Below are 14182 nucleotides of genomic sequence, written 5' to 3' on the forward strand. Positions count from 1 at the left end.
AGGACTGTGATGTCAGTGGCTCACCCCTAGGCCGTCAACTCCCTTCATTTCTCTGCAGGCGAATGGTGACCCTCCAAGGGTGGGGGAGCCAAGACTGAATGGGCACTGTCCACTCTGGCTGGGGGTGGGGGTAAGCCTACCTAAAGTGGACTGGGGGCAGCACATGCAGGTGGGGCACTTCCAGCCACCACTCACATCCTCAGGGGTTCCAGCTCCAATTCACCAGTATGATGGGGTAGCGAGGAAAAGTCCAGAGGGGGTGAGCCCATACGGGCTGTCCATGGCCACTCCCTTCTCATGGGGAAGCCCTGGGCTCAGCCAGCCCTTCTCCAGTCCAGCTCTCTACCCAGGGTGTACACAGAGCTCTTTATTGTTGGAGGACACATTTCCTTGAACATGGGCATGCTGACACCCAGGATGACAAAGGGGCCCATGTTCGCAGAACAGCTTTCCCACCGCACGCCATCCCCCACCCCTGGGCATAGAGCAGGTGCCCCTCAAACCACGACACTGGGGAATGTGTGGACAGGGGTGCTGTCTTGCTTCCACACTCTAGCCTCTGTTGGACATCAGTTCCAGATTTCTGGTGATGGCCTCTCTGGGCCTCTGAGTCCAGCCCCAGCTGGAGTTCTGGGGGCTTCACTGGGGGTTTTCGGCCGATCCAGGAAGGCCACCAGCCAAGCGGGTCTCGGTAGAGGGGTCCTGGCTAGTCCCATTGCTGCCACTGCCCCTTGCAAGCAGCAGCTTCTCACTGGGGGGGCCCCTGAGGGGCCTGGTTGTGTGGCTGCCAGCGTGGCGCTCCTCCTGCAGTGCTTTGCCCTCACGCCAGCGATGCCAGCGCCGCAGCAGCTCTGACTGCACCTGGGGTGGGCAGGTAGGTCGGGCCATACCCAGGGCCTGCCCCTGCCACCCTCCCAGGATCCCCAAGCTTCCAGCTTTGAAGGGCAGTGTGGTGCCCTGGGTATATAACCAGACAGGCTCTGTCCCCACAGAAAACAGGACATCTGGGAGCCTCTCCCTCTCTAGGTGCAGGGCTGAGGCTGACCTAACTTGGCAGGCCTGACACCCAGCATCCCAGCAGCTGAGCCCAGTGAGTGCAAGTGGACACAAGGGGCTTGCACACCTGAGGGGTAGGGTGAGGGTGTCTACACTCCCCCCAAAACACCGCCCCCCCTGCCCCCCACCACCTACCTCCTTGTTGAGGAAACAGTAGAGAATGGCCACCAGCAGACCCTGGGGAGAGGGGTGGGGTCAGGGCCGCTCAGGGCCTGGGCTTTGGGCGGTTATGGGGCAGGAAGGCACCTGGAAGGAGCTGAGGAAGAGGTCGAAGAAGAGCTTGGCGGAGCGCAGGGTGCCCTGGGCGTGCTCATCGGTCACAAAGGCGAACACCACCTCGTGGACTCCCAGCAGGGGGATGAGGGTCAGTGTGGACTTGGCCAGCCTGTGGGGGTGGAACCTGAGCCACCTGGCCCAGGCCCTCACCAGGGCTCTGGTGCCCCACACCCACCTATACCCCCTCTGGCCCCCAGGGGTGTCCGGGTCTGTAAGCTGCCTACCCCCCGACAACCCCACACCCACCGGAATTTGTAGTCAGTATAACGCATCTGGTGGGCTCGCAGCTTGGCCACCAAGAGGTGAAGGATACGGATGAAGATGAAGAAGTTGATCTGTGTGTGGGGGACACAGCTCAGGGCAGCCCCTGGCCCTGACCTATCCCTCCTGGAGGTGGGCTGGGCAGCCAGCCAGGCCCTGGCTTCCGGGGCCTAGGGCTGTGGGCACCCACTCAAGGATGAGAAGCCTGGCCCGAGGCACAGAGCGCCGGCCAGTGTCCTGGCAGAGTGCCAGGTCTCCCTCCCTGCCCACCCAGGCAGGGGGCCGTCTGTCTCCTTGGGCTGCTGCAGGCTGATGGAGGAAGCAGGAGGCTGGCGGGCGGGGGGAGGGGGGCAACTCCAGCAGCCTCTCAGCCCTCCCTGTGGTGCCAGCAGGTGCCCTGTTTCCTCACCACGATGGCCAGGAAGACAGGGAAGCGCAGAATCCACCAGAAGGCCATGTTGTCATTGCTAGTCCAACACCTACAAGGCAGGGACTGCTTGTGTCCTGGCAGCCTCCCAGTGCGCCACCCCCCGCCCCCCGCCCCCGCCATCCCATAGATTCTGTGGGATCTAATTAGTGCCTCAGGAAAAGAAGGGAGATAATGACCAATGACCTCTACCACGGGCGCCAGGTTTGCTTACCACCCCCCACTGATGCTGGCCAGAGGCCCCCGAGCCGCTTTCACACCCTGAAGCCACATGGCCATTCCCCGCGGGGCTGGGCTCACCTCCCAGCCAGCAGAGGTGAGCCCCTCTCCAGCCCACCCTCAGTCAGCCAATACTCACTGGATGTTCTCAAACAGACACTTCACCACGGCCCAGGGGATGACGAACAGCATGGGGGCACCTGTGGCGGGCAAAGAACAGCTCTGGTCCCGGGGCCCTGGGCTGCCTGCCCTCACCCCTGACCCCCGCACACCAGCCCACTCACCCCAGCCGATGCCCAGGTAGAGGGGGAAGCAGCTCCTCTCGGGGACGGTGGCGAGGCTCAGCAGGCTGTGCAGGTACACGCCCTCCACCAGCAGCCAGCAGTAGTTGGCCACTACGCCATACTGCATGAACACCGTGGCCACCCGGCAGCCGGCCACTGCCTGGCCGCGGGGGCAGCGTGAGCACAGGCCTCCCAGCCACCTACCACCCCGGGGCCCGGAGGCCAAGAAACCGGGCCCCGGCACTCACCCCGCACTCACCCCATCACTCAGCCAGACGCTCACGCTGATGTCGTCCCCGATCCTCTGGCTGTAGCGCGTCTTGAGCAGCGTGTCGATGACCAGCACGGAGCTGGCCTTGAGCATGAAGGACACGAACAGGTTCATGTGGATGTAGTTGCGGGTGCAGTGCAGCTTACTGCGGGCACGGCGAGTTAGTCCCTGCCCCCTGCCCACTGTGGCCCCGCCCCCCACCCCCGTGTGGGTCAGTGGGTGTACCTGAGGCCCAACAGGGTGGCGAGGGCCAGGAGCAGGGCCCCCAGGGACAGGGAGTAGCCCACCGTGTACATCACCTGGAAACTGCTGTACATCTTGGCTACCTCCTTCTGCAAACGGCAGTGGCCAGTCGGGGCTGGAGAGGGCCGCCTCGCCCGACCCCAAACCCCACCCCTACGCTGTGGCACCCACCGCGGGCTGACCTGGACTTCAAGCTCCTCGTCGTCCATCTGGCACTGGGAGGCATCTCGCCACGGCTGCCCCCGAGGCCCACGCACCCACTGCCCATCGGGCCCGCACCTCTTGAAGACGAGGCGGTGCTGCACTGGGAGGGGCAGGCTCTGGTCAGCGCCCCGCCCCCGCGATCGACCCCCTCGGCCGACCCCCCACATCCCTCCTGCGGTTACCTTTGTGGTACCAGGGCAGGTACCAGGGGCAGGAGATGTTGGCCGTGGTGTTGGGAGGGGCATCCGGCCAGCAGGAATATTTGTCAAAGGTTCTGTTACAGACCAGCTCTGCAGAGGCGGGGCTGGGTTACTCCTCAGCAGGGCCTGGTACCCACGGCCCTTGTGGCACGCTCTCTGCTCCCTCCAGTGCGTGCTGACCATCCTGCCTGCCCCGGACGCCTCTGTCCAGCCTGGTTCTAAGCTCCAGCTGTGCCTGGCCACCTCCCCTTGGATGCCCCGCCTCTCACCCTGGTAGTCCCCCCTCTTCCTAGTGCCCCTCTGGCAGTACTACTGTCCCTGGAGGCTGAACCCCAATTCTGTTGCCATCCTTCTGGGCCCAACACCAGCCCCCTTCCTCGTCCAGACAATGGCTTGGCTTCCCAGGCCGCTTCTCCTGCCCTAGTCTCTCTCTCTCTGCACCCGAGTGATCTTCAGAACTTGTCCAGAACACTGGTGCTGGGTCTCCCTGAGCACTCTAAATAATGGCCCATCTCCCTGTGCATCACCAGGCCCGATGCCCTCTGCCTGCCCCTCCCGGTTCACTTCCCCCACACACTGCCTCCATGGGAGCGAAAACTGTGTCCAGGCCTCAGGCGTGGAGGGCTGGTGCCCAGCAGCAGAGGAGGGTGGTGAAGCACCCCAGTTCTGGGGCAGTTCTTGCATTTCTTAGACACCCTGATCTGTAGCCCTGGGCTAGTCACTAGCTCCTCTGTGGCTCAGTTTCCTCACTTGTAAATGGGTGGGTGGGGGTTGGGGGCACAGGGCTTTCCCATGAAGAGGGCCCTGGACTCGGGCCGAAGACAGGGCTCACCAGTCGGCGGGGGCAGCAGGCTCAGGTTGTGGAGACACTGGTCACCATAGAGTTTCCACTTCTCAAACAGGAAATCCATCACCTGAGCGGAGGGGGTCTCTGGCTGCGGGGTGGGTGGGGAACAAATGGATGGACAGAGGGGACAGACTGGCATCAGCACAGGGAGCAGGCAGCCTGGTGGGGGTCGGGGGCTGGATGGGGGACGGGCAGTGCTCACCTGGCAGGCCAGCAGCAGCAGCAGCAGGGAGAGGTGGGGGTAGCGTGGCTGGATGGGGGGCATGCCTCTGGGCAGCTGCCCCCCACATCTGGCTGGGGTTGCACAGCTGGGACAAAGAGGTCCTCACGGGTGCACGCTCCTCTGGGGTTGCGAGCATCAGAGCAGCAGGGTCTGTGCGGTGGGGGGCAGGCTCTGGTGTGAAGAGGCGCAGCTGGTTTCTCTCGTGATCAGCAGGGTGTCCTGCTTGCCTAAAACCACCCCTCCCTCGGAGTCTCCAAATCCTACTGATGGAGTGGGAGCTGGGAGGGAAGTGATGCAAAAAGTGGCCACTCTGCCACTTGGGGGTTGGGGTCTGGCCCCGTGCCTGGGGGTTTGGCGCCATCACCCAAGGGGAGCTGCTTTCTCACGGCCCGTGACTGTCTGTCTGGAGGCTGGGCCGGCCCCAGAGCCCCTCCCCTCCATGCTAGCTAAGTGATCACAGTCCTGCCTGGTACCAAAGATGTCAGGAGGGGAAGCAGCCTCCCTAACTGCCCACCTCCTCTTTCAGCCCTTGCTATCCTTCCCACTATTCTTAGCCCCTGGGAAAGTCAGTTTGGCAGGCCCGGGTAGGGTGCCGGGACCATCCATCATCACTTAGTCCCCAGGGATGTGGTTATTGAGGTGGCTCTGGGCCAGGTTCCAGCCTTGCCAGGAGCCAGAAGTGCCAGGCGTATGCTTAAGGTGGTCCCTGGCACAGGCATACTCCCTTGCCCAGGACTGGGGTGTCTAGGGGCTTCCTTGGACCCCACCTAAGACTCAAGACGGGCTTCCTGGGTTCCCTGGGCCATAGCATGCAGGCAGCCGCAGTGTGTTCCTTTAAGATGAGCACTTCCGGGCTGCCGGGGGCTCAGACACAGGACCGCTGCCCTCATGATTCCTGCAGTGGGGGGCCCGAGGTGCCTGGTCCTGGCCAGAGCCACGCTTGAGGCATCAGCAGCCCCATCAGGCATTGTGTCACTGCTTCCAGAGTCCGTTTTCTGCTCTACTGAATTCCACAAGGGCAAAGCGAGGGGCTCCCTTATGCGAGCCCCTCTAGGGCTGTGGATGGGCCCCTCCCACCAGGTACCCTGCCACAGAGTGAGCATGTGGTGGACCGATGGATGGACAGATGGACGAAACTGGCTGGCTGTAAGGCGGTGCCTGGGAAAAGCCAGGGAGGAGGTAGGGAGGAGGGGCGCAGGCTACGGCCGAAGGTGGCGGGTTCCCGGACAACCCTGGATCTCAGTCTCCTCCCATTGGAGTCCAGATGGGCCCTCAGGGGGCCAGTTCACGTGGACTCTCCTGTGATTCACTCCTCACCCTGCATGGGACGCCATGTGGTGGGTCCACACAGACTGCCGTGGGGCTCCTCACCCTTGGGCCAGGGTGTGGGTCAGGCCTGGTGAGGGAGGGCCCAGGAGTCGCTGGTCTGCAGGTCCTGGTCTAGGTGAGGAGCCAAGGTTTAGGGCTGCTCTGGAGGAGCTGGACCGGAGGGCTTTCCCAGGGAGTAGCCCCCCAGGCGGGTGGAAGATGAGGGGCGGTTCAGGTGTCCCTAGCCCAAAGGGCCTTATCTCCTGATTCTTATCAAACAGCCTGCTGCCCTGCCCTTGCCCACCCAGGCCACAGAGCCTGCTGTGTGAGGCCCTGCTGCGGGAGAAGGGGAGACGGGTGGGCCGGCCCAGGGAGACAGAGGCAGCCTGGATAACTAGAGGTTGGAGGGGTGGGGGAGGCAGAGAGTGACAAAGGATGGCTGAGGCGGAGCGGAAGGTGCATAGCAAGCAGGGGACAAGGGGAGAAAAGATACCGCCCGATAAGCTGCCCCAGCCCAGAGGCCCTGCCTCCGGTGGTGACGGGAGGGTGATACGGCCGGACTCGTCCAGTGAGGAGCTCCAAAGCAAGATGTTGGCCCCATCAGAGCCCAGCTGGAGGGTGGGGGGTGGCCCAGCTGTGCCTTGACTTTCCCCTCTGAAAAGTGGAAGTTCACCTTGCTGACTTCCTAGGGCTGTTAGGAGAGCTCAAGGTGAGCAGGGCAACAGCTGGGCCAGTCTGCCTTCCAGGTAGGAGTCAGTCAGTCTGAGAACCACAGAGAGAAGCAGAGCCCCAGGGTAGAGGGCAGGGAAGGATGGGCTGCCCTGGGGCCCCAGCCAGGGCAGGGGAGGGCGGAGGGCGATTCTCCATACCCTTTACTCTGGTCTAGCACATGGCGCTGGGAATCCTTGAAGATTCATGCCACACAATTCAGTACCTACAGATCCCAGGCTGGGTAACCAGTTCAAGGCACCCAGGCCCCAGGGCCCTAGGGATCAGGGCATCAGCACCCCGCCACCAATTTAAGAGGAGGATGACCGCTGTCATTAAGACTCTGATAGAAACACAAGAAGCGGCAGAAACGGATAAGTCCCCTCATGCCTTTCAGGGGGAGTACGGGCAAGATTTCAAGGCACCTCTCTGCATGAGGGCTGGGTACGGGATGACTTTCAGCTGTGTGCAAGGCTGAGGTCCTGAGGTCCCTGCCCTGAGCGCCCAGGTGTAAGGCTGACCCCACAGGAGAGGGGGACACTGCGGGGCCCAGTTCTGGTCCTGGGACCAAGGGCAAATATCAATAATTGAACTTTTCAGAGCCTCGGCTTCCTACTTGTAAAATCCTTGGCTCTGCATCACCAAAGAGTAAATGAGCTTTGCCACTTGAAGAGGAGGACAGAGTATCAGGTCCAGGCCCCCTCCCTACCGTGGGGGGCACTGCAACCCCAGAGGCAGCCTGCCAGGCCCAGGGATAAATATTTGTTGAATGAATGAGGACTGAGACCTGGATGCAGAGGTGCCCCTCCATGCCTCCCATTGGCTGTGGCATCAGGCAGGGCTGCTGTCTTCCACCTTATTACTCTCCTGGCATGGCCCAGGAGCCAGTGGGGGGTGGGGGACTAACGGCAAGGGACCAAGCCTTCTCCCTTCACCTACCTGGAGGCCCGGCTCCCTCTCTGGCCCTGGACTCCACCTGCCCGGCACAGGTAGCTCAGGATTAGACACTGATGAGGTGGGACGGAAGGCCAGGTTTCTCTCAGCCCCAGCTCACCCCCTCCTCTGTTTCCTAGCCTCCCCCACTCCAGAGGCTGAGGCGGGGGCGGGGCATGTGTTCTGCCCCCTGCTTGGCAGAATGCATCATTCCTGGGGGCCCAAAGCTCAGCCGTTTCCCCAGTTTCCCTTGGGGATGTCCCAGACTCCAGACCTGGAAGTGGGGAAAACACCACCCCCCCACAGAATGGCTGGGCTCCATGAGGTGGGCACTGGTCACCCCAGCTTCTGAATGGGGCCTGCCAGCTTCTGATGAGAATGGGCTTGGTGGGTGTTTGTGAAACCAGAGCAAGTGGCAGAAGGTCATGGCCCCAGGGTGAGATCAGATCACCGGCCACAGGTTGTTGACAAAGCCTGATTCCTGCGTCCTCTCCCACTCAGTGGGGGCAGGGCGGGCCTGGAAGTGGGCCAGGGTGCTACTGCCCCACCAACCCTCATGCCCCAGCACAGAAGGGTGGACAACATCCCGAGGGGTCCCCGGAGAATGCAGGTGCTCAGACATCAGGAGTCAGGGGGTTCCTGGTAGAGGCAGAAACCCTGTGGCCCTGCCTGTGTGTGGGGGCTGCCCAGTGAGGAAAGGGCAGATTGGGCAGTGCCCTACCCTCTCTGCGGATCAGAGTGATAAGTGTAGGCTCGGTAGATGAATGTGTCAGGCTGGGTGCTGTCGCCCCTCGGCCCCTCCGGGGAAACCCGGGTAACCAAGACACTGGTGGGCAGCTTTGGGGAGCAGCCGCTGCTGGAGTGAAGCAGGGCTGCCCAGCGCCCGTCCCCACGCCTTTGGGGGTGTCTCCGCGGTTCTGTGTATGCGCAAGGAGGGGAAAAGAGGGGTGCTGGAGGGAGGAATCGGGAGTGGAGGGAGGCAGCAGGACACAGCGCCCGGCGGCCACAGACACCCCACTCTTTTCCCCCACCCCGGGACGCGCTCCCCGGGGGAGGAGAGGACGGAGGAAGCGCTGAGACCCTCAGCCCTCCGGGTAGTTCGGAACCAGGTTGACCCGTCCGAGCTGGAAGGGCGCATCCTGGGGTTGGGAAGGGGGTGTCCGACGGATGAGGAGGGCGATACCCGGGACTCGAGACCGCCCACCCACGAAAGGGGTGCGCGCCAGCCAGTCCCGCGCTCCAGCCTTCGGCCCCTGGCCGGGAACTTGCCCTCGGGCCCGTCCCAGGTGCTCACCGCGGGCCGCTCCAGCCTCTCCGCGCTCTCCGCCGTCCTCCGCGCGCACGGGCCGGGGGCCCGCAGACGCTCGGCCCCGCAGCGCTGTCTGATCAGGGTCAGCGCCGGCTCCGCGCCCGCGCCCGCGCCCCGCGCCAGCCGCACGCTAACTTTCCGGCGGCGGCGACGCTGGGCGGCGGCGGAGGGGGAGGGAGGGGGCGGGGGCAGGAGCAGCCGGCAGGTGGAGCGGCGGCCGAGGGTCCCCGCCTGCTGCTCCGAGCCCCTGCCCGCGCCTCCGCGCTCCTGCCGCGGCCGCGGGGAGCGACTCGCCGCCCCGGAGCCCCTGCCCGACAGACCCCTCCCTGCGCGCCGGTGCCGGCACCTGCCTCGCGGACTCCTATACTGCGGGACTTTCCCCGAGGGCGCCGCCCCGCAGACCTCCCCACCCAGAGCTCAGTGGGGAGACCCCCGCCCGGGGAACCCGGGTGGGCCGATTGCAGCTCCCAGCCGGGAATGGAGCGGTGGACGGACAGGTGGGATGCGTGGTAGGCGCGCGACCAGAGATGGAGGCTGTGGCCCCCTGCCCCTTCCTCTCACTTCCTCCGCGTTCTGGGCCCTCGCCGCTTCTTTCCCGGGTGCTGATTGCGGGAAGGACCGATGCTCCACTTAGCCCTCAACGTGGCTCCTAGGTGACCCTTCCAGCGCCCAGAGCAAGCTGGATTGTAGCGGGGGCCAAGGCCCTCCACGGGCCGAGCCCACGCCAGGCGGGGAAGGGGTGGCCCCTGGGATGCTTCTTTAAGCCCGGTGTCCCGAGTCTTCTCCCTTAAGCCCCCTCCAGCGCAGTTCATCCAACAGCCCCCAACCCCACCCTCTTCACCAAGCCGGCTGCCCAGAGTGCCTGGCCACCGCTTCTCCTGCTTGGAGAGGACAACGCTCTGCTCCTTCCCACAAACTTCTCCTTCCTAACGCCAGATCCCAGATTCACCCTCCTGCTGATGTCCTCTTCTCCCCTGACCCCTCCGGTCTAAAGCCAGCCAGCATCTCAGCTGCTGCTTTAGGACCCCTTTCACTTCCTCACCTGCACCCCTACACACACCCCAGCGGTCAGTCTCCAGTGACCTCAGTGTCACCAAACCGCATGGACACTTTGGGGCCTCATCTTTGCTGGCATTTCAGGATCTGGGGACCCTGATGGTCATGCCCTCCTATGGAACGTTCTCCCATGGATATGGTTTCCAGGCTGGCATTCCCATCACCTCCTCTCTGCACTCTCCTCCTTTTTCCCTTGGACAGTTCCCTGTGTACCACCCGGGTCTCCTGGTGTTCACACTGCTAGATGCCCAGAGCCACATCAGGACCCCTCTCCACTGGCCCGCTGCCATTTCCTGGATGCACTTCCTCGGCCCACCCACCAGCTGGACACCCGGCAGGGATCCTGAGGTTTCCAGCCCATCATCAAATCCTAATTTTCCCTCTCATGTTTCTCTGGAATCCACTGTCAACTGCTGTCCTGGGTGCCTTCCCTGACCCACTGGGTCAGCTCTTTCTTAGATACTGTCCTTTATCTTTGGGGCCCTTCTCTAAATTCTACTTCTGTTTGGGGGTGGGGGGACATTGGAGCATATGGTTCTCCTCTACCCATGGCTCCCCCACCCTCCAGCCCCCAGAGCTGAGCTGAAGCTGGTCCCAGAACCCCATGACATGCCCACAGGTGGTCGGTGCTTGGTAACCTGACCTCTACACACCTGCCCTGCCACTGTCTGAAGGCTCAGGATGGAGGAGTATTACTGAGAGTGCCCTCCAGACCCCCATTCTTACCAGCCCACCTGGAACCCTGCCCCCAGAGCAGCCTGTTTTGGTTCAGGCAATGGTCAGAAGGCAAAGGTCAGAAAGTAGAGCTCTGCTTGCATAGGGCTGACTGTGCGAGCACTGGGGGCAGGTGCTGGGGGCGGGGAGCTTTCTGAGACGGGTCCCAAAAGACCACCATCCTCCACGCTCTTCTCCCTTCCTCTGGCACCTCTCTTCCAGCTCTCCTCCCACCTCTCTGGGGGTGGGGCACCCATAGGAACCACACTGATCTGAGTAGGTGGAATCTTGCTTGTGACCTTGGGCTCCTGCCTCACTGTGAGCCGGGTAACTGGCACCACTCTGGGTGTCTGTGAGGTTCAGGGGAGAATCTAGAGGTTCTTCCTAGATGTGGGATTAACCTGAGGAGCTGGGAAGGTCATCCCTGCTGTGTGATCTTCAGAGAGGCCCTCTGGACCTTATTTTCCTGAAGATGTTTCGGTTGGGTGGAGGCCCAGCAGTCTGGGGGGAGCTTCTGGGTGCCCCCAGTTGGGTTCTAGCAGGAAGAGATGAGAAAGAATAAATGTAGAGTGTATGATATGGGGGTGGGAGGGCATACCTGAAATGTATGGACACAGCGGGTGATATGGGGGTGGGAGGCATGCCTGAAATGTATGGACACAGCGGGTGATATGAGGGTGGGAGGCATGCCTGAAATGTATGGACACAGTGGGGAGCAGGAGGCAGAGGGAGAGGAAACAGATGGGGGTGAGGGCCCCTCCCTGGGCTGGGCCACCTTTATTTACATAACTGAATTCATAAGACATACATAGACCAGAAACTGGGAACGAAGGGGGCTGGGCCTTCCCACGGAGTGTTGGAGGTCTGGGGACTGAGGAAGGGGCCTGTCTACCACTGAGTCCCTGAGAGTCCCGTTGGCGCCTTGGAGATGTGGTGGCTCCCATGTGCCAGGGCAGGCGGGGGGCGGGGGGCTGCCCTCTGCAGCCTCGGGAGTGCTGTCCCCTCTGTCTGTGCTGTGGGCTCTGGAGGCACACCCAGAGTTCAGTTTAGGCATTTAGCTGAGTGGTATGAGCTAGTACTGCCGACGAAGCAGACACCCCAGCCTCAGGTTCTGGCAGGAAGATGATAAGCGGCTAGGAAAGAGGTGGCCACACGGGGTGGTTCATGGCCAGGTAGGGTGGTTCGTGGCCAGACAGGGTGGTTCTCGGTAGAAACCCAGGGCAGAGGGACCCTGGATTTGGGAGCTGCAGAAAAGGGGGCAGAGGGAAAAGAGATGGTACCCCCAGAGAGACAGCTGTTAACGTCACAGGGTGGCTCCTTTCAGATCTCTTTACTGTGCCTTAATTCATTGCTTTTGATAGAGTTTTATGTCAAGGTATCCCCGCATAGCTGGTAACATAAGCATTTCCCCATCTTCATAAGAAGTCCTCTCAACACTATGGTATGTGGGCACTTAGTATTCCATTGTGTGGGTCTGTCAGACTTTACTCAACCATTCACAGGATATAGGAATCAAAAAAGGGAACAGTCCAAAGCTGTTTCAGGTATGCCCCCCTACCACTCCAGGGAATGAGCCCCAAACTGCATCCTGGTGCCTCGCTCAGACATGCTTGAGAGATGGAGAACCAACAGAAAAGAGGACACCAGAGGAAACAAGAGCTAATTCAGGGATCAGAAAAAAACTTCAGACGATCTTCCTCAGATAGGGAAAGACAAGCCATCCATGCGACTAGGAGAGGGCACTTCGGAAAACAGGAAGAAAACAAGAGTCCTTGAAAGGTACAAAATAATACCTGAAAACTTAAAAATTTGGTAGAAGGATTGAAAGAAGGAGGTGAGGAAATTTCACAGAAGAAAGAACAAAAGTCAGAGAGACAGAAACTAGGAAAGAGAAGGTAAGGGATGGTGGAGGATCCGTATGGAGGGTCAGAGGGACAGAGTTTCCAAAGACCAGCGGAGGAGGAAGACAATTGTGAAGAAATAATACTAAGTTCTTCCTAGAACTTTCGTAGTGGAAAAGTCTGCCAACTACCCGGCACAATAAAAACAGCAAACCAGCTAACGGATTAAAAAATTCAACCATGTTGCATCCTCATGAAGTTTCAAACGTCTCAGAATAAAGAGAAGATATGGAAAGTTTCTAGAGTGTGAACAGAGGTCTCCTGGAGATGGGCGCTGCTCAGCATGGCATCAGACCTGTTGGCTGCAGCTGAGGGAGCCACGTTCCCAGTGACAGGATTTCTCACCTCACGTCCTTGCACTAGGACCACCATCTTCCAAGTCATGCCACAGGTTGCGAGGGCAGGAATAGGACATTTCTAGAAACCAGAGGACTCTTAACTTCGCATGCAGTTCTTCTTAAGAAGCTCCAAGCTTGAGCCACCCAGCATGGAGTGGGGCACCACCCAGTCAAGAAGACACTGGATTTTGAAAGCTTAGTATAAAAATAGAACATAAAGTGTCATGAATCGTGTGTGCTGGTAAATGTTGAAGCAATCCTCTTCCTGACAAATTGGGTTAAATAAAAGGTATTGTTGTTAGTCACTAAGTCGTGTCCAACTCTTTTGTGACCCCATGGACTGTAGCCCGCCAGGCTCCTCTGTCTGTGGGATTTCCCAGGCAAGAATACTGAAGTGAGTTACCATTTCCCACTCCAAAGGATCTTCCCAACCCAGAGATCGAACCATGCCTCCTGCATTGGCGGGCAGTTTCTTTACAACTGGGCCACCAGGGAAGCCTTCATTTCCCCAGTTCCTTTTCCTTTTTAAATGTGGTTACAGAATGTTTGAAATGACATGTTGGTTCACCGTTGTGATGAAAAATATTTCTGTTGTCCAGCACCGTCTAGAAACACCAAGAAACTCTATCAAGAAGGAAATGTAATCATAGCCCCAGGTCACCCATTGACCCTTTCACCAGCAAAATTTCCACAATTAGGGTACGAATGCAGAAGGTCATGATGCCTCTGGATTGAGGTGGGGGAAGGGGGCACGAGGGCCCTGGTTGGGGTGCCGGGAAGTTGGGATAATGCTGTACAGAGCAAATCAAGGCAATCCAGACTATCGATAGAGCACCACCTACTGTGTCTTGGATGCTGGGAGACGGAGGGAAGCTGACGTCTTAGGAGAGGGAGGCGGACAATACACAACCCAGCAGATCTGCATGTTCCTGCTGTGACGTCAGGTTCTGATAAAGAAAATACTGCAGATGAGGAGATACAGTGAAAGAATGTGGTTACTGTAGATATTTTCTTCTTAAAGTCCTGGATGTTCCCAGACCTTGCCTAACCCTCCCCCTAAACTTCCCACTGCTCCAAACTGGGTGTTTCTCCCTTAGTTTTCCATACTGCTGTTGCACAAATATAAAAATGATGCTTGATATCTGTGGCAGGTTTTTTTTTTCTTGTTGTTGTTGTTGAAGTATTGTTGATTTACAGTTCCATGGCCTGTTCTTAAAACACCAGTTCTGATATATCTGTTTTTCTGTTCAGCAATATGCTTTGGGGCTGCATTCGTGCTGACCCAGGTGGGGGAGTGAGTATTTAGTAATTATTTGAGGGGATCACAATGGAGTTCTTTCCTTAAACCCTGTAGACATGTAAACACCTAGGAAAAACTCAACTCTCCCATTTTTGGTCTAATAT

General features: G+C 59.7%; 1 protein-coding gene across 6 annotated transcripts; it reads right to left on the minus strand.

Moving 5' to 3' along the window:
- On the minus strand, positions 353–8892 carry GCGR (glucagon receptor). 6 transcript variants are annotated; one of them, XM_018063584.1, is made up of 15 exons: positions 8755–8892; positions 7467–7503; positions 4491–4682; positions 4274–4376; positions 3424–3531; positions 3220–3341; positions 3020–3126; positions 2783–2939; positions 2524–2683; positions 2379–2439; positions 2003–2072; positions 1579–1667; positions 1303–1441; positions 1192–1233; positions 353–861 (listed from the first exon to the last, which is right to left on the minus strand). In XM_018063584.1, the coding sequence occupies exons 3-15, from the start codon at positions 4551–4553 to the stop codon at positions 640–642; spliced, it is 1443 nt and encodes a 480-aa protein (XP_017919073.1). In that variant the 5' UTR covers positions 4554–4682; positions 7467–7503; positions 8755–8892; the 3' UTR covers positions 353–639. The 6 variants fall into 6 exon arrangements, with proteins under 6 accessions (XP_017919073.1, XP_017919071.1, XP_017919070.1 ...); XM_018063582.1 differs by lacking the exon at positions 7467–7503; XM_018063581.1 differs by lacking the exon at positions 7467–7503 and having other exon boundaries at positions 4491–4789.

Source organism: Capra hircus, chromosome 19 (assembly GCF_001704415.2).
Source record: "Capra hircus breed San Clemente chromosome 19, ASM170441v1, whole genome shotgun sequence".
In the NCBI taxonomy this organism is placed as follows: Eukaryota; Metazoa; Chordata; class Mammalia; order Artiodactyla; family Bovidae; genus Capra; species Capra hircus.